This window comes from Pelecanus crispus, chromosome 9 (assembly GCF_030463565.1).
Source record: "Pelecanus crispus isolate bPelCri1 chromosome 9, bPelCri1.pri, whole genome shotgun sequence".
NCBI classification, from domain to species: domain Eukaryota; kingdom Metazoa; phylum Chordata; class Aves; order Pelecaniformes; family Pelecanidae; genus Pelecanus; species Pelecanus crispus.
In genome coordinates this window covers 40,109,354-40,127,705 of record NC_134651.1, presented here as the reverse complement: position 1 = coordinate 40,127,705, position 18,352 = coordinate 40,109,354, and the positions used below count along the sequence as shown (strand labels likewise).

At 45.7% G+C, this 18,352-nt stretch overlaps 1 protein-coding gene across 2 annotated transcripts in view; it reads left to right on the top strand.

Moving 5' to 3' along the window:
* Window positions 1-18,352, top strand: part of BRD3 (bromodomain containing 3) — a 41,854-nt gene that overhangs the window by 11,521 nt on the left and 11,981 nt on the right. For both annotated transcript variants that reach the window (XM_075717066.1, XM_075717065.1), the window contains exons 2-6: window positions 6,193-6,509; window positions 8,653-8,790; window positions 9,775-9,922; window positions 11,444-11,658; window positions 13,373-13,744. In XM_075717066.1, coding sequence (XP_075573181.1) covers window positions 6,309-6,509; window positions 8,653-8,790; window positions 9,775-9,922; window positions 11,444-11,658; window positions 13,373-13,744 — 1,074 coding nt within the window. In that variant the 5' untranslated portion in view covers window positions 6,193-6,308. The remainder of the gene's footprint in view (window positions 1-6,192; window positions 6,510-8,652; window positions 8,791-9,774; window positions 9,923-11,443; window positions 11,659-13,372; window positions 13,745-18,352) is intronic.

Genomic DNA, 18,352 nt, shown 5'->3' with positions numbered 1-18,352 from the left:
TCGGGTACCCCTGACTTTTGAAGGCATGATGTGAGACATCTTAAAGCAGCCTAATTTGCAGGGAGCACTGAGTATGTATCAGAACTGAAGGCCCTTGAAATTACCAGTTACTTCTGGCTGAGTCTTATGTACTGGTTAGGAAGCCACAGGCTCCTTAGTGAGGAAACACCTGCTCTTATAATAGCCAAGGAGAGACGAAGGGTGGGAAATCCATCTGCATAATCTGATGAGCATTAAACTAACCAAGTCAAAAGCCAAGGAACTGACTTAATCTTCTGTGATCTTTTTCCCTCCCTCATGCAGAGGTAAGTTAAGGACACAGTTGCATCTCCCAGTCTCAGGATGTTATTGGGGCTGTACTCAAAATAATATGCATGAACAACAAATCTCTGATGTGTGGAATTAATGATGTGGGAGACAATGAGGACAGCTGAATGGACTTTCAGAGTGCAAAGCTGCAGTGTGCCATAGGGGCACTCATAAGCCAAATTCCCATTTCCTGCAGTGAAGCCAAATGCAAATGCTTCATCCCCAGGTCTCAAGGGGGTGGCATATTGGGTATAGCGTGCGTGTGTCTGCCAAGGCAACGCTGGCTGATAAAGCAACTCGTCTGTCCTCAAGTCTTGGTCTGAAATCACAGATCCCTTGAGTTTGAAGAGAACGTCCCCGCTGACGTGGAGTTAGTGGGTAGTGAAAGCTGTCTGAAGATCAGTTCCTATATGAGGCTGTGAAGGGAAAGGAATGCAGAGCAGGAGGAAAAGGAGGACATCCGCCAGCTTTGTTTCCTCCTGAGGAGCCTGGAGGAGTGGTGGTGTAGCCCACTGTAGAATGAAATGGGTACAACTACCCTCAATTCGTAATCTTATCTGACGTTAAGGTAGTGTCGAGGGGTAGTAGTAGTGTGCTAAACCTCTCCTGCAGTTGTAAGAAAGGGGGCAAGATGATCATGGGCCTGCTGCTTCTCTGAGATGGGGAGTAGCATATGGTGGCAAATCTGACCAGGCTTCCAGCTATTGCTGCTGTCAGGAGAAAGGGACTGAGCGCCTGCTTTGGTGGCTGCAAGGAGCCTGTGCGGGGGAGTAATGCTTGGAGCAGCAGCGTGAGGATGCCTGCTCCAGCTGCTCTGCTGTCTCAGTGTGGTTCTGGCTGCTGGCTCCATCCTGCCTTCAGAAAGGCTCCGTCGCTGCCGTTCACGCCTGCGTGAGCAGTGCTGTTTCTCTGGCGGACTAACAAAACCAGGGCTAGGCACTGGCCGGGGTTCAGGGCTCTGCTCTCGGTTCCGCCGCAGGCTCGCTGCGCGGCCCCGGGCAGGTCACTTCACCGTGTGAAGCATGAGTTGGGAGCGCCGGCTCTTCGAGGTAAGAAGAGGGTCTTACCGTGTGTCTGCAGAGTGCCAAGTGCTGAGGTACCTTGGTCTCTGCACAGCTTCCATGTGCTACTGTAATATAAATAATAATGTGGAGATAAAGATAAGGTCAAGGAACATCTCTTCAACTTGATAATTTTCCCTGATGGGAAGATTTATATTGCTGTTTCTGGCTGGGCTGGAATTGTGCCAGTTCTTGATCAGTGTCCAAGTAACCATGCAGAAATACTGTATCAAAGGAGGGAAAAAAAAAAAAAAAGAGTTGCTGGGCTCACATGCTAACATAAAGCTTGCTACCTTCTAATTTTGCAATCAAAACAAATACTATCCTGTACTGCACGAACGGCAGCAAGGGAGTGAGCCATCCGTTAAATGTTCGGCGCTGCCAGAGGAAGTGGCAGAACCGTTAGCTGAAGCAGCAGGCTTACTGGCACAGCGCACATTTCATGGGGCTTTATAGCTTCTTTTAAAATAGTCTCCACCACTGCAGACAGTCTGTGGGCTGCATCAGCTGAGTAGAATGTTATCCTGCTAGTACAGGGAATTATTAACATGTTTTCTCTGTGCCAACTATCTCTCCACCGACTGACCCATCCAAGTGACTCAATGAAAGAAAAGTTTAAAAAAAAAATTCCTTCCAACCTAGCTGGGTTTTTTGATGACTGGTTTGGCTGAGGGATAAGCCAAACCCCATAGCTTTGCTGGATGCCACACGGAGGTTGTAACTTAGCACAAAAGGACAGACTTAAACTCCAGAGAAGCAAGATTTATTTGAAAGTTGGGGTTTGGGTTTTGCTTTTAGTTATTGTCTCAGACTGGGATGAGTAAGAAGGAGGAGAAATGCAGTCTGGGAAGCAGTGTACGCTCTTCATGTATGACAGCAAAAGGGTGTACTTTAAATTTGTAATATCAAAAGTGTACATGTGCAGCCAGAAAAATCAAGAACAGCTTCTGTTACTTGAACGTTACAGGTCTGAGGAACAGAATAAGTAGTCATTTAAAAATCTAAATTACTCCAGGGCTAAAAGAAGTTCGACCTTAGACCCACACTGGAAGATGCACATGATGCCAAGGCTGGTTTTGGCAGTCTTTGTTCCAGGCTTCTATAGTACCTTGTACAGTGATGTTCTCGTTCACAGCTGGGCTCCCTAATAGTTTATATAATTATTGGTACAAATGCAATTTCAGTAGATGCTGAAGTGTTTAGAATAGAGCTGTGTATTTTGATTCTACTTGTAGTTATGGGACGATTTGTGAAAGCTTGCTTGGCTTTTGTGTGTGAGTCTACTTAACTGTCACGTTGGATGATTTGTGTGGTAAGTTGGGATGTCAGATGGTCATGCCTCTCACTTTCCTCACTTGATAAATGAGGTCTGACAACTAGTAGATTTCTCAGGCAGGGCCATGGCCTCTCTGAATTCAATGTCATACGCTTTTGGACATTTCCGTAGCATTTGCACCCTCAGCTTCCAGATTCCCCATAATTCTGCTTTTTATATTCTTTAAAAGAGTATTATTTTGGAACTTTAGAAGTAAAGGAATGGATGTAGAAACAAATTTTTAGTTTTAAAAATTAAGGAATAATCGGATAGCAAAGCAGCTTCCCCAGCAAATGATGAGGAAGCTGATGGACCAAGGGTTAAAAGGGTGCAGTGAGGCACATGCTCATTAAAGCTGTGTTTATGCCAGGAACAGAAATTTCCAGTGCTGCTGAGCTAGCCCAGGTAGCTATTCCTGTCTTTCAGTTGCAGGGTCCAGCATTTAAATGACAGTGCTGCTAAGAGTTTTGGGGTTTGTAGCCACTTTTGGTTGTAATAACCAATGAGTTGGAGCATGCAAGTTAAAGAGAATCAGCTGTCAGAGGACTGGCTGAGTTTGCTGCCATGATTCTGCCCCTCCTACATTTGGTAGTGTTCTTAATTAAAATCCTTTCTGAGTTGTGTCACTGATGACTGTTACATGCTTCTCTTATGTGGACTGTACAAGCCTTGTTTAAGCTTGATGATCAAAACGTGCACGTGAAGAGGCAGTGTGTGTCCCAGAGAGTTTGAGGCTGGCTGGGTGGAGCAGGTGAAGACCAAAAGAACCTATCGCTATCTCCATGGCACAGATGAGGAGCTGCAGTGTGAAGATACTGAACGCCTTGGCTAAGGTCAGAGAGGGAGTTTGGGAGAGGCAGGAGCTCGATCAATGTTTTTGAATTACATTTCTGGGATTTAATAAAAATTAATTTTAAAAAATCCCTATCAAATGGGGTTCGAGAGGTAGGAGGACATCAGGAAATTCAAATGAAAAGAGAATAGTTGTATTTAACCTGAGGTTATTTAAAGGGAAGGCTTAAGTTACACTGCATGGTTTCAAACTTGTGACTGATATGCTCTATAGCAGTAGGAATTGCTCTCTGTGGGTGTTTTATTTCCCATCAATCCTTGCACTGGATTCGGTTTGTTAATCAAGAAGACAGCAAACAAAATGCTTCAATGGTGGTCACCAGGGGCCTGCAGTCAGCGTTGCACACACTCAGATGGTGGCCTTGGGGTCTGAAGTCCATGCAGAGAGCTGCCCAGAAGGAGTCCGAGTAAAACTTCCCAATTATCTTTTTTTCTTCTTTTTAATTCTTTAATAATTTCCCCCCCTTGGTCTGAAGACTGTATTTTGCAATATTTCTGCTGCTGCGTTGAGTTGATGGAACATCAGGAGAAAAATGTTTCCCTAGTTTCTTCCAAATCTGAAATCCCAAGTAACATCCTACTTTTGAAATTCCTTGCCCAGAGGATGCCAGCATCCCTCTTGGCTGCTTGGTGGTCACCCTGCCTGCCAACAGCAACACAACCAGCATGATCAGATGAGAGGGCTGGGCAGCAGAAACGGGTCTTTTTTGAACAACTAAGCTGGGCTCTTGAATTATCAAAGCGTAGGGACCAGAGGCCCAATTCTGCATCTGTGCTTGTGCCATCTACATGGTACAAAGTCCTACTGTGTCATCTCTGCTTTTTCTCCATCCTTGGAATATAAATGGTGTTGTAAATGGATGCTAGCAGAGTCATAACTGGTCTTGTCTGTTCCCTGCACACGTAAGCACGCACACTCACACATGGATTTGTTTTAGGTTTTTAACAATTTCATTTTCTATAGAAGCATTATAAAAAATTAACTATACAATTAACTCAAAAAAAAAAAAAAAAAACCCAAACCAAGAAAACCCAAAACAGCAACAGATCTGGTTTCTGGAGCCAGGGACACCTGTGAACCAAGCCAAACTGGTCCATGGCAAGGTGCGCCCAGCAGCTGCGGCACCCGGAGCACTCTGGTGTCCCCGATGGCTGCGGCACCCGGAGCACCAGCCCCTTTATGGCCTGGTTCCCTGTGCCACAAGGTTACTGGGGTGCTGGAGTGTTCTCCTAGTTATGGAGCTGCTGGGGCAGCAGCTGGCCTGGGGAATGCAAATGCGTCCGCTACCTGGACAAGCCTGAGAAGACCTGTATTTAAACATCCCTCTCTGCTGCAAATCTGTTTATGTTTGTACACATCTATTTTTGTAAAATTCCCCCAAATTAGGTATGTGTTTACTTTTTGCTATCATCTAATCAGCAGCTCAAAGTGTAAGTTGATGTTCTATATTTAGTCCAGATATTCAGTAGAGATGATTAGGGATATATCAAAGAGGAGGTTTTTGGTTTTTTTCCTCCTGGGATGTCTTACTGCTCTCTCCTCCTCCTTGTATTACTGCTGCTTCTGTCTCTGCTCATGTTTCTCTGTGCAACCAGGAAGCATATGTCAGAGTATTTGTGTGGCTTTCTGAACATATTTGAAATAATTTGCCTCTAGAAAGTGGTTGTGGTCTGTTTGCCATGAGAAGAGTAGCTGCAGTCCTGATGTGAATTGAAATATCGAATGTTTATGGAAGATGACATAGCAAAGCTGTTTACCATATGGTATACAAGACACAGTGATACTAGACCATGTTTTTCCCCCTGCAGTATGCTAGGGAAAAAATAGAATACAGTAATGCAGTTTGTGTGTTCTTCTGTATTTCATATGTACCTTTAAGAGAGAGCATGACAGTGCTCTCTTAGCCAGGTCATGGGATATAAGTATAATATTAATTATTATTTATATTGAGCATGTATCTTGAGACTTCCATATGAAACTGAGGGCCCAGTCAGGTACATGTAGTAAGGGACATAGTAAGACATTTATGAGATTTCAGCGTGCAGATCTCTTCAAGTTAGGATGTTTCTGGTGACACCTTTTATTCACAACTGTTCACAGCACCTCCCTCTGCCCCTTCTTTTATTTCTCTGGATCGAGGTCCTCTGGCAGTGTTGTCTGCTCTTGATTATAGGATCTTAGACTAACCATTGCACCCATGTAGACACTTGAAAGCTGACTTAGTGCCAGCCAGCGTGGGTCTAGAGGCAATGTAGTTAAGTTTACATGGAGCTGCAAGCTACAGATTTACCAGCTTGGATCAGTGCATTCATGGGAGTATCTCCATTACATCCTAACTGTATTCCCTAACCGTATTCTTATGCTACCCCATGTGTTTTCTTTGCACGAAGATACTCTCTGAGCCAGATAAAGCAAGAACTAGTCCTGTGAAGCTTAGTGGCTCTCTGCAGGCTTTGCTTTTGGGAATTGCTGTTCCACTGTCTCTTGGTACGTGAACTGTGCCCATCATCAAGGTAAAGTGTGTTACAGGGAACGAAGCAGATGGGGTAAAGAGCCTGAGTTCAAATGCTATCAACAGCAGAAGTGTCTTAACATGCCTATTTCAAGTAAGTATCTGTATTTACATATTGTCGTCTTCCTCTCATTTGATCCAGGTTGTATGGTTGGACCCTGGAAATGGGATGTCAGTCCCGTTCAGGGAGCATAAAGGAAGAAAGAAAATCTCCCTGTTGCTGCTGCTGTGACAGCGAGTGAGAGCAAGAGCAGGAAAATGTCGACAGTCACATCAGCAATTCAGGCTCCTCAGGGCCCTGTGAATCCGCCGCCTCCGGAGGTCACTAATCCTAATAAGCCTGGCCGGAAGACTAACCAATTGCAATATATGCAAAATGTTGTGGTAAAGACCTTGTGGAAGCATCAGTTTGCTTGGCCTTTCTACCAGCCTGTTGATGCAATTAAATTGAATTTGCCGGTATGTATCTATCATGTTCTGCTCTGTATTCTGTTCTTAAAAGCTTTGTGTTGGTGACATCTGTTTTCTGATCACTGGATCAGAATGGTTAGGTTGCTCTTGGGGATTTCCTTGAATGCTCTTAGACTTGCTGAATTAGAAGATGATGTCTTTCAGAGCTGGAGAGGTGCAGGTCTCTGAAGGAGAAAACCTACTTCTCAATTAGTGAGGGAAGAGAAGAGCACACGGGCAAGCTGTCTTAGAACATCTGAAGCATGGTGCTTTGTAGCTTACCTCTGGTTACTTTTATGTGTCTTCACCCCTTATCCCACCTCTGTCCAATTTGAGTGAGAGCCTTGAAGCCCACGCTCTTCTGAGCATTTGGCATTGGGCTCAATGTAACTTGTGTTTCCGATAGGTTTTCCTGGATTTGCCACTGACTTCAGTGTTGAGGAAGACAGGAGAAGCTAATTACCAAGGATACTTTGGAGCTAGATATTTTCAAATCCTGTACTGGAAGTAGAAATAACAGAACAGTTGCATTTACCCATCTGCCTCCTGTGCCTGATGATACCATGTCTCTGTCAGACCGGATAGTGCAAGATACAGCCCGGTTATTCATAAATGACCAAAATTTACTAAGCTGCTTTCTTCCAGGGAACAGAGCCACACGCTCTTCACCTCTTCAAAGGGGTCCCGTAGGGTGTAAAAACTCAGCAGTGGAGGCATACCCCTACCCACCTGCTTCACTTGAATACGGACACCACCACTCCCCTCCCCACCCTGCTGTCGGCTCAGCCGGGCAGCCCATTGTAAATTAACTCTGGCTGCTTTGAGCAAGAGGGTTGCGTGTAGGATTTGAGGGAGCATGGTTCTGGGATGTAAGGTCAGGAGAGCTCCAGTTACCCCAGGTTATAACCCAGTTTTATGGCCTGGATCAGGAGTCTTTTGAACTCGGTAATGTTGTTGATGGGTACTGTTTAAAGTGCTAGCCAAAAGGGTAAAACGCTTAACAGCTGTATAATATTTCTCTAGGTCTGTGCTCCTTTGTGTCTTCTTTTTGTGGATTTAGTTTCTCAGTGAGGCATTTTGAGGTGGTTTTAGGGTAGGTTGCCAGAAAATGTAAAGGAGCAGTCATTTGGAAGAATAGGTGTTTTTCATGTGTGGCCTAAATCTGCACAAGCCCAGTAGCCAGCAGGATTGCCTTTTCTGCCCTAGCGTGCCTCGCCTGGGAATATTGGTGTCTTGGGTCGTGCTTGAGGGTTTTGGGCTCAGAGAGTGGCCAGTGGCTGCCCATGGCTTCATGTGCACCTGCGGCCAGAGGGCTTGCTGCTCTTCTCCAGAATGAGAAAATTACAGCGTATAACCTTGCGTGCCTAGAGCGTCTCCAGGCTAATCACAGATGCTTGAGACCAGCCCAGAGAGAAACTGGGTTAACATGTGGAAGCCTTTTAAGGGCTGAAACACCCTTAAAAGGGAGACTGAAGCTTTTTGCACGGTCTTAGCCAGTGCTGGCACTGATAAACTCCTGTAAGTTAGAGGCAGCCTTTTAAAAAGAGAGACAGAAATGCTGTTTCCCAAATTGCAGCCAGTCCACCGTTAAACTGAGCACCCTGCCAAAGCTCGTGCTGACCCCACTGCCCCAACTTCTGGTCCCACATGAGCATGAAGCGCATCGCTGCAGTGTCAGTCTGGCTGTCAAGCGTGGCTTGTGCCACTCTGCGGCACAATCCAAAATGGCACCTACAGCCTCGTAAGGGGCATCAAGACTGCAAACAGCTTCCAGCGAGAGCTGCTTGGAAAGCATGTTTTCCTCCACACGTTACTCTTAGTGCCTTCTCAGTCCAGCTGTATAAAAAGCTGGTAATGTCCAAGTAGCCATTTGTGTGTGTGTGTTTGAGCATGTATTGAGGGGGAGTTGTGGAAGGTTGGTGGTTGTGGAAGGAGTTCTTGTGCTTTGTAGTCAAGTTCATAATAATGATAGACTAAAAGGCTACAAATCAGAAAATAAATGAAAACGGAGATGATATTTGCGATTTCCACAAAAATTTTAGGATGTGTTTTCTTGGGAAGGGGAATGAGGAGAAAGCTGGGACTAGAGAGGGATGTGAACAACGCTCTCTGCGTATCAGGAGATGTAACGTCTTTCCTGTTTCTCCAACAGGATTATCACAAAATAATAAAAAACCCAATGGACATGGGGACGATCAAGAAGCGCCTGGAACATAACTATTACTGGAGTGCCAGTGAATGTATGCAGGATTTCAACACCATGTTTACAAATTGTTACATTTATAACAAGGTAAAGAGCCCAGACAAGCCTTTAGCTGGGGCACTGCTTGGAAAAGACCCACTTACAACTGTTACAGTGCAGGTTTTGAGCAGGGCCAGCTCTGCTGTGCTCTGGGCCCTCCTTGCAAGGATTTGAAATGCCACTAATTGCAACCACATTACTTGAAATGCACAAGGCTGTCTTTATGCTGTGTCTTTCTTCCCCCAGACTAGTTCAAATGGCAAATGTGCCTTTTAATTACAGGTAGATTTTTGCTTTGGAGTTATGTAGCAAATTTTTACTCATTTTATTTCCAGTTGGGAATTCTTTAAGGTGAGCTAAAGTTTGTGCAGTGCTTTGCAGGTGTTATGTGGGGTATTATTGCTGTGTGTTACACTGGCTGTCTAGCAGTAAATAGTATCTCTTGGCAGCAGAGAGCAGTTCAGGAAGTATAACTCTGTTCTCTGCCTATGTCTTGTCCATACTTGCACACCTTTAGATCGCTTATTATTATTTTGGGTTTGGCTTGTTTGCTGTTTTGTTAGGTTGTTAAAAGCCTGTATTCTTTGTGTTATGTTTTCTACAATGGTTTGTCATCATTGACCCATACTGGAGAACAATAATAAACAAATTAATTAGTTTGAGCCACACAGTATGTGTTTACACTCTTCTCTTGGACCTGCTGGCAGGCAGAGGAGAACAGCTCATCTGTTCCAGTCTGCTGCTTCCACGCTCATGCACAGGATGCTAGTTATCAGGCTCCTACTGGAAGTCCTTATAACTCTCTGAATGCGGTGTACTTAGAGGCTGTAATTATTGCATGCTAGACCAGAATAGAAGAGCCGGAGGGTAACATGCAAGGAGGGAGAAGAGCCATTCTATTTATTGTTGGAGCTTGGATACTATTATTTATTTCAAGGGCAGTGTCACTGGGGATTTCAAAACCTGGTCTTGAACCGCTCTGCTTCTAATATGTGGATGGTACAGCATGGGCTTGTATTCTTCTTTCTGCAGCCCACAGATGACATCGTCCTCATGGCCCAAGCCCTGGAGAAGATATTTCTGCAGAAGGTGGCCCAGATGCCTCAGGAGGAAGTCGAATTATTACCCCCAGTTCCTAAAGGCAAAGGTCGCAAGCCGTCAGCGGGCACACAGAGTGCAGGTATTAACCCCATCCAGTGACAGTAAATGTTACAAGCTTGTCGCTGAGGCCTGACCCACCTTTCAAGCCTCCTGGCTTTGCAAATGGTGAAGAGGCTAGAAAGGGAGTGTGTAGTCTGATGGTTAAAGCAGTGGGGGCAAGTGCAAGATGGGCCTGTAGGGCTTGTCTGTCTTAAGGCCGCTCTGCATTTGTCATACAAACATTGTACCATCTGTGACTTACCCATCCAGGCAGCACTTCTGTGAGGGAAGGCAATGCTGTTGCTTCCTGTATGCAAAGAAGAAACCAAGGCAAGAAGAGGCCAAGGTAGTTAGACGTGCCAGTCTGCTGCAGGTGACAGACCGTGGCGTGGAATGCCTTTATCCACCTAGGTTTATACAGCTCACCTGAGGTCCTGGCAGGAGTCTGACACAGCAGAGGCTTGGACGTAAATCTTGCCAGTCTCCTAAGCCCCATGTAGCATTTTTCTTTTGCACACACGGTTGCGATATCATAGAATAAAGTTTGATCAGCAGAAAGGATTTATTAAGCCGTTGCAGAAAGCTGTGTGGACCATTGCATATCAGTAGAAACTAAGTTTAGTTCAGCTGGCCTAGAGTTGATTTTAAATGGATTTAGGACTAGAATGTCTGTAAGCACAGTAAAACGGTTCATAAAGGAGCTTGCGTGGGCTGAATTAAACTGTTGCAATTTTTTTTTTCTGTAAACAAGGTCTAATTGTTGCTCTGGGAAAGTCAATTGTTCCTCTTTGTTTTCTTGCCTCTTAGGTGCTAAATGGAGCTACAACTTCATCCAAGTTCAGAGAAATTTGTGATGATGTCTTTTCAGCATCCTTTGATAAAAGTTGCTATACAAACATAGAGGGATATTGCTACTTTGGTTATTAGTTACTAGATTTGTCCCCCTTAACTTTACACTAGTAGGCTGTTCTTTAACAGCGCAGTTGTAGCATAAGAGACACTCGCCTACTTAAGCTCTACTCCCAGCTCTGTTTCTTTCATTGTATAACTTGTGGCAAATCTGAAGTGCTTTGGACTCCTGGGCATTTAGCTGGCAACAGGGGAGTGGTTGTTACCATTTGTCATGCATATTAAAAACACTCCCAGGCTGAGGTCTGTGCAGGACAGCAGCGGTCCAAAAGAGCCATCTCTCTCCTTTCCCCCTCCTTGAGCTCCTGCTCTTTTGCTGAGCGCAGGGTTGTGCTGAGAGCACGAGAGGGGTGAAGACTGTCCCAGAGCAACACAGCCCATGTGTAAAGCTCAAAGTATTTTGCTTGCATGTGGCTGGCCTAAAGCTCATGGTACGAGGACTTAGGTCAGTGATTTCTCGTTTTTTGTTGACCCCTGGGTAACAGCACCAAGTAAATCACACTGTGTCCTTTGTGCTCTTCCTGTGGCCCTGGACTGGGAGCTTTTTGCCAAGACCATGATCGCACAGACCAGTGTCACTTTGTTCCCAATGTCTTGTCGGCACTTGTAACCGTCAGTACATTTCAGTGTGTTTTCACTTTGTCGTTGAAAGGAGCGCAGCAAGCAGTGGCCGTGTCTTCCGTCTCCCCGACGGCCCCGTTCCAGAACGTCCCTCCAGCCGTGTCTCAGACGCCCGTCATTGCTGCCACCCCTGTGCCAACCATCACTGCTAATGTCCCACCTGTCACTGCCCCTCCTGCCGCTGCTCCCCCTCTGCCTGCTGCTCCGATAATGCCTGTGGTGCCTCCTACGCCACCGGTAGTCAAGGTAAATGGAGAACTCGACCCCTTCCTCTTCAGAAGGCAATATTGCTAAGCAGTGCTTTATTTTCATCCCCTCACTGCTGGTTACGTACATTCCTTCTCTTCATGTTTGACTCCTTGCCTCTCTGACCATCGTTGTCCCTTTGGGGTGTGCTCAGACAAGTGCTTGCTGTCGAGTTTGAGAGGGTTGAGAAGAGTTTTGCCATTTTTACCACACCCCAGCTAAGGTGATGTCAACTGTAATTGCTCCAACTTGGTTCCAAGCTCTCATCTGACCATAGCCCTTAGCCAGTGCTGGTGCTCCATGAACCAGAAGGCTGTTGGAGGTTTCCCCCATTTTGCACCATATAGCCCAAAGCATCTCTTCCCTCTGTAACTGACCCCCTCATTTCACTGGGACTATTCCTTTAAGGTTTGCAGACTCCAGCACTAGGAATGTTCCTCTTTGCCATAAACAAGTTCAAGACAAGCCTGTCACTCCAGTTGGAGGAGACTGATGTTGCCTGCAGGTTTTGGGTGCATTAGTTCTGTCTTCCTCACTGAGGAATTTTCTGGGAGTTGCCATTGGTATTTCGCTATTTACTGTGTTAATTTATGGGTATATGAAAATGTTGCTTTAAGTAATCAGAATTTTCCTAGCAAGCTGTGTATTGCTTTAAAAATAATGAAAGCATGGCTCAGAGAAAGTCCCCCTTACTCCCTTCCTCCCCAAAACTGGGAAATTAACTGCAACAGTATGGGTGTTCTCTGATGTGAGGTTGCATGGGCCAGCAGAGCCGCAGAATTGTTTTGCTTATTTAACCCTGTAGTTTGGGAATTACTAGAAATTGTAAGTCAGATCTTGTTGCAGCTAAGCTGTCCTCCTCAGAAGCCTGTCTCATACTTCAGTTTCTGTCCAAATAACTTGCTTCTGAGAATCAGTTTAATTTTATAACTCAAGGATGAGGCCAGAAGTGAGTTTGCTAAATACACACTGCAAAAGTAATTCTGCTTGGGATTTACTTAAGATTTCTCTTAGATTTCCCTAAGGAACTTTTTTTTTGCCCTTTTCTCTCTCTCTCCAGAGAAATAAATCCTTCATAGGACCATAAGAAAGCGCTGACTGGACAGTCACAGCTTGAATTTATGTGAGAGAGGTTTTATTTGCTTAAGGCAAAAACATTAAATTCTTGCTCTTGTCCATAATAAGCAAGCTACCTTAGCACACCCACTAAATACAAGGGAGTGAGGGCTCATGGGTCTTTGGTGATTAATATGCTTTGGTTCAGAACTTATAGCCTGATCCTGCCACTGGGGACTCAGACATGTGGTTAAGTTACTGACACTTACTAAGTCACGATGCATCAGCTGAGCTGCAGTAATCGACTGGGCGCACTCCTTTCCCTTGGCAAACATGAGGTAAGAGTCCTTAGTTTAAATCTCAGTGAAATACATAGAGCTAACACATTTTGCATCATGTTTGGGGTTGGGTTGGAGACGTGCAAATGGCTGGTTACTGTGGCTCAGATGATGTGTAGTAAGTAATACATCGTGTTGTAGTCACTGAATTGTGTGTTGAAGCCTCTAGTCACAAGTCCCATTTGTCCCGGTGAAGTAATTGTATTTTCTGTCGGGGGACAGGCAGATGTCAAAAGCAGGGATGAATTGTGCTAGGTTTCTGCTAGCGTAGCACGAAAGCTGGGCACATACTCATGAGGCCTGTCCCTCTGCTGTTTCAGAAAAAAGGAGTGAAGCGGAAAGCAGACACGACAACCCCCACCACCTCCGCGATCACTGCCAGCCGAAGCGAGTCGCCCACGCCCCTCTCGGACCCCAAGCAGGCCAAAATCATCGCTCGACGGGAGAGCGGCGGCCGGCCCATCAAACCACCAAAGAAAGACCTTGAAGACGGAGAGGTCCCCCAGCATGCAGGGAAGAAGGGCAAACTCTCTGAGCACCTCAAGTACTGTGACAGCATTCTCAAGGAGATGCTCTCGAAGAAGCATGCAGCCTATGCATGGCCCTTTTACAAGCCTGTTGATGCAGAGGCCTTGGAATTACATGACTATCATGATATTATCAAACACCCCATGGATCTCAGTACTGTTAAAGTACGTCCACATTTACCACCTCTTTTGCAGGGTGTCACAGCCCTCTGGTTGCAGAGGACTGGCTCCTTCTGGGGGAGGGGGAAGGGACAAGGGTGGAAAACTGAACCTGTTTGGATATCGTCTGGATATTTTTATATTTTGTTTCCTTCCCCTCTCCTTTTTTTCCCTGTAACCTGGGACATCTTTTTTTCTGCCCTGCAAAGCAGACTGTACAATGGCATCCTCTCCTCTTTGTGGATAGTCCAGCTATTTAAACTTATGTCTTGGGATTGTGTTGCACTGAGAAGAAGAGGTGCTGTATTTCATAGGATTCGATTGATAGTATCCCATTTCCAGAAACTGCTGCCTGCCTACTTGTTGGCGTGATGTGTGGTCCAGATAGGCTTACGCTGAGCAATTCCAACCGGAACGTGATGATCACCTGGTACTCAGGGAGGGGAGGAAATACTGTGATGCTTGTGCAGTTCATGCTTGGCTCTTCAAGAGCTTAGCTTAGTATGGTCCAATATTAAAGGTGTTTTTTCCCAGTAGACTGGGAGGTTTCTCTGAATCCCTCCTAAATATCCATGGAGCAAAGCTGTGTTTTTTTCTAGTTTTCATCTTCTGCTTGTCAGCCGGCCATTGGAATCAGTGTTGGTGGAGGTGAGACTTTCTTCCACGTGCAGGAAGTTAAGGTATTTCTGCTGGGTTCCGTTAGCGTGCCAGAAGTGCTTTGCTGTCACCCGAGCCAATGCTTGGGGTTGTCTGAATGCCCAGGTGACAAAAGGGCAGCTGTGTTTGTGATACCTTCCATGTTCCTTGGCAAATCCTCCGTAGTACCTGGAAGCAGTGTGTCACGCTCTGATGTGCCATGCCATTCAGCCATGATGCTGCAAGGGTTATTCCTACAGCTCCAATATTTTTACGAGTATTTTAGTTGCATTATTTAGTGGTGAGAGAATAGTTGTCACGGTCTGTGCATTGAGGATTAGACCAGGAGTTACCAGTGTCTGAGTTCTAATTGCTGTTTTGATCCTATGGTCCTGGGCAAGTTTCCCTGCAGCTCTGTGCCATAGTTTTCCCAGTCATAAAATGGAGATAATAATACTTAACCTACCTCACAGGGCTGTTGTGAGGACAGATATCTGGAAGGCACTATCTACGTACTAATTATTATTATTATTGATTTGGTTTGTACAGAAAAGAACGTCTCTGAGTTCACAAAAGCATTGGACGCAGGCTCTGGTGGAGCTAGGCTTGGAGACCATTCTTCTCCTGAGCTTGCAGTGCGCTTGCTTTGTTTACAAAAGCCAGTGCGACGTGCAGTAATTTTGACTTGCAATTAAGCTGAGCTGTGTTAAACACCTACAGCAATTTCCTGGGAGGAGAAGAGGGCGAGACAAAGGGTGAGTTGAGCTGCCGGCAAGAAGAGGGAGCCTGAAATGCAGTGGTAAAAGCAGGAGAAAGGGCTAGATTGAACATGGTAGTCTGCAAAGCTGTCTGTCTGACTAATGTTCTGCTGATAAGAGGAAGGTCCCAGTGTTTTCCTGTGTAAGTTTCCATTTTCTCTTGCTCTTAAGTGTGGATGAGGAAGGAAGAAGCTCACCTCAGTTTTGGTACTGCAGTGCATTCGCCATGCTGCTGATTTTGCATGCCCAGTGCTAAAGGCCTACTTAATCCTTGTACGTTGTTTTAATTATATGACTTGCTGTTAAGGTCTGCTTGCTTCACTTTGCACTGGAGTTGCTCTTCTCCACCAGCTTGGCAGTCCATCCACATGGCTTGGATCATAGGCTGATGGATAATTCAGGTTGGTCAGGAGGCCTGCCTCCTGCTCAAAGCAGGGTCGCTTATGCGCTCTCATCTGCTCCCTTCCAGGGGTCACCACCTTCTCAGCTGAGTGGAGCTGACCTTGCCCCTCTGATGCCAGTGAGTGGGCTGGGAGCAGGAACAGGTTGCAAATGGGGTTTTTGGTGTTCTTCTCTAAGTCAGATCAGAGGCGCAGTGCTTAAGCAGCATCAGGAACCTTCATGTATGATGTTCGCCCATGCTTGTCATAGGCTACACATCAAAATCTGTTCTAGGAGTCTATAAACTGGCCAGTATCTTTGAAGGAATTTCAGAATACATCTGATTTGCAGAAATGACTAAGATGAGAAGCAGCATCTCTTCCTGAGTGCAGCTGTTCTTTTTGTTATCGCATTAGAATGATGAAGTGTTATCGATAGCCTTTTCTCTGCAAGTCCTGTGAACACAACTTGTTAGATGATCACGTCCTAGATGAACTCATTTAGTTACTGTACTGATTTTAATGAGACTGCTGGTAAGCCCATTCCTTTCAGACCGATTGTCAGCTCAGTCATGTTCCCTTGACTTTCTAGGGATGCTGTGCATCTCCAGAGATACCTGCAGCCTGGTGGATCAAGCCCTGGGTGAATGCAGTAAGATTAGAGGTGGAGAGTGTGAAATCCTGACTCTGTCAAAGCTGGTATTTCCATGTCTGGTTAGGTGGCTTCTTATTGCAAGGGATTCTGTGCTGTATTCTGCAAAATCTAGGTGCAAAACTGTGATTTCTTGGGTTGGTTACTTCTTCACACTTAAATCTCTTTATAGTCCTAACTTCATTCTTTTTAGAAAGTGTACACCTCTGCGCTTTCTCTGCAAGTGCAGGTGATACTCTCCCTCTGTGCCTTACTAGTGTAGGACAGAAAACTGGAGACTAGTGTAGGACAGAATACTGGTCTCCACTGGAGACCCAGTGGAGTCTTTTGCATGTAAAGACTCTGGATTTGTCTTTCCACGTGGTAGTATTTTTCTTAATAAACTTGTTTGAAGTGCTGCCTGGTACTGTTTTTTTATGGAGTGTTTTATTATCATTGCTCTTGGCCTGTAGATCATAGCGTGACTTCTCTGAGATGCAGCCTATAATACGTTAACTGCATGGAACGGAAACCTGCCATTTGCAGGGAGTATAATTCTCCAGTGTCAGGGGCTTTCTCTGTGGCTCTGAAAGGTTTTAGTTTTAATTCTGCACAAGTGACAATGGCTGTGGTAAAGCGGCGCAACTAATGGCCTTCAGACTAATCTTGAAGGAATTATGTGAGAAGGTAAAAGATAAGCGTTGCTGCAGCTATAATAGATTCCCCAATACCCGGTTGCTTGTCACTTTGGTTCTCTGGTTATATGAGGTTTGACTTTTCTTCAGAGAATATCCTTCATGTCCAGAAGTGGGTCTTTTTTTTCAGACTGTACACCCAGCAGAGGTGTGCTTCAAAAGGGTTTGGAGATTGTTTTCTCCGTGTGCGTGGTGGAGGAGGCAGGTTGGTGGCTGTGATTGTGCTGGTGGCAGGTGAGAGGTCGGGGGGCTGTAGCCGAGCTTGTCATCGCTGGGATTGGAGCGGTGGTACGCTGGAGTGCCGTGCTGGGGCAGGGACTGAGCGGGAAGAGCTGAAGGGACAGGATCGGTGAGCACATCTTCATCTCAGTTCTCTGATAGTCGTCACAGGGGAGGGGAGGAGCAGAACTGCTTGGAGGAGAGGGAGGCAGAGGCATGGGTTACACTTAAAAAATTAAGAGGCAGCAGCCCTAATTCCCCGTAGGAGGTGAAACGCTTGCTGTGAAGCTGTAGCAGCACTGTGCTTCCACTGCCTTCTTCCACGGGCAGACAGGGCCCGGTCGTGGTACATTCACGTTGCACTCTCTGACGCTGGGGAGCTTTGGCATGGGGAGGCAGGGTGCTGTGCCCGTGATGGAGCTGGGGGGAACCTGGAGCACCTCTTCTCCCACTCTGTCCCCTGGCTGCCAGGTCACAGCAGCAGTGATGTGGATGTCTCTGCCTTCAGTTTGCTCAGTGGCGAATAAGCAACGATCTTCTCCATGCGAGAGGATTTATACAAGGTGTTTGCTTTCACAATAAAGTGCTGCCTCCAGTGATCTAGCTGTGCTCGCTGGTTAATTTCCTTGCAGGGAATTGCTGTGGTTTCAGAGCAGCTGAGTTTAGGGTCTTGAATGTGAGGAGGCATTCTTTGGTGGAATTTTTAAAGATTTCTTTACTTGCACCTATTTTGGAGTACAAACACAGTTTCACAACTGCTCTTGCTGAGGTGGTTTCTGTAAGATGCAATTAGACCCCCAGAAATCAGGCTAAGTCCTCATTAGCTGGTAGAGATGGTGTTTTCTCTGCTAAAGTCGCTGGACCTGTGTGGCCCTGTCCCTTGTCAGCACCTGCCCTGATGCCGTGCCCAAGACATGTGCTTTGAGGACAGATTGATGTCCAGTTTAGTCTTGGAGAGGAGAAAATGGAAAGGGGACATGTTAGGCCTTCAAATGTAAAAGATTGCTGCAAGAAGGCAGGGAACAACATCATCTCTGCATCGTCTGTGAGCAGGTCAAGGCTTACCTTGGACCAAGAGACGCGTTAGACATTAGGAAACAAATTTCTGAACGTTAAAGAATATTAAACAATTGATTTGATTGCTGAGGGAAAAATGAGTCTGCTGTGCCAGATATTGCGTAGGGCAGAGAATGGACTAGCTGGCCTCCCAGCACCTCTGCCAGTCCTGCTTGTCTATGATTCCTGATTTGCAATTGTAAATGTAATAACTTTTTTTAAGCAGCTGGATATCTCAA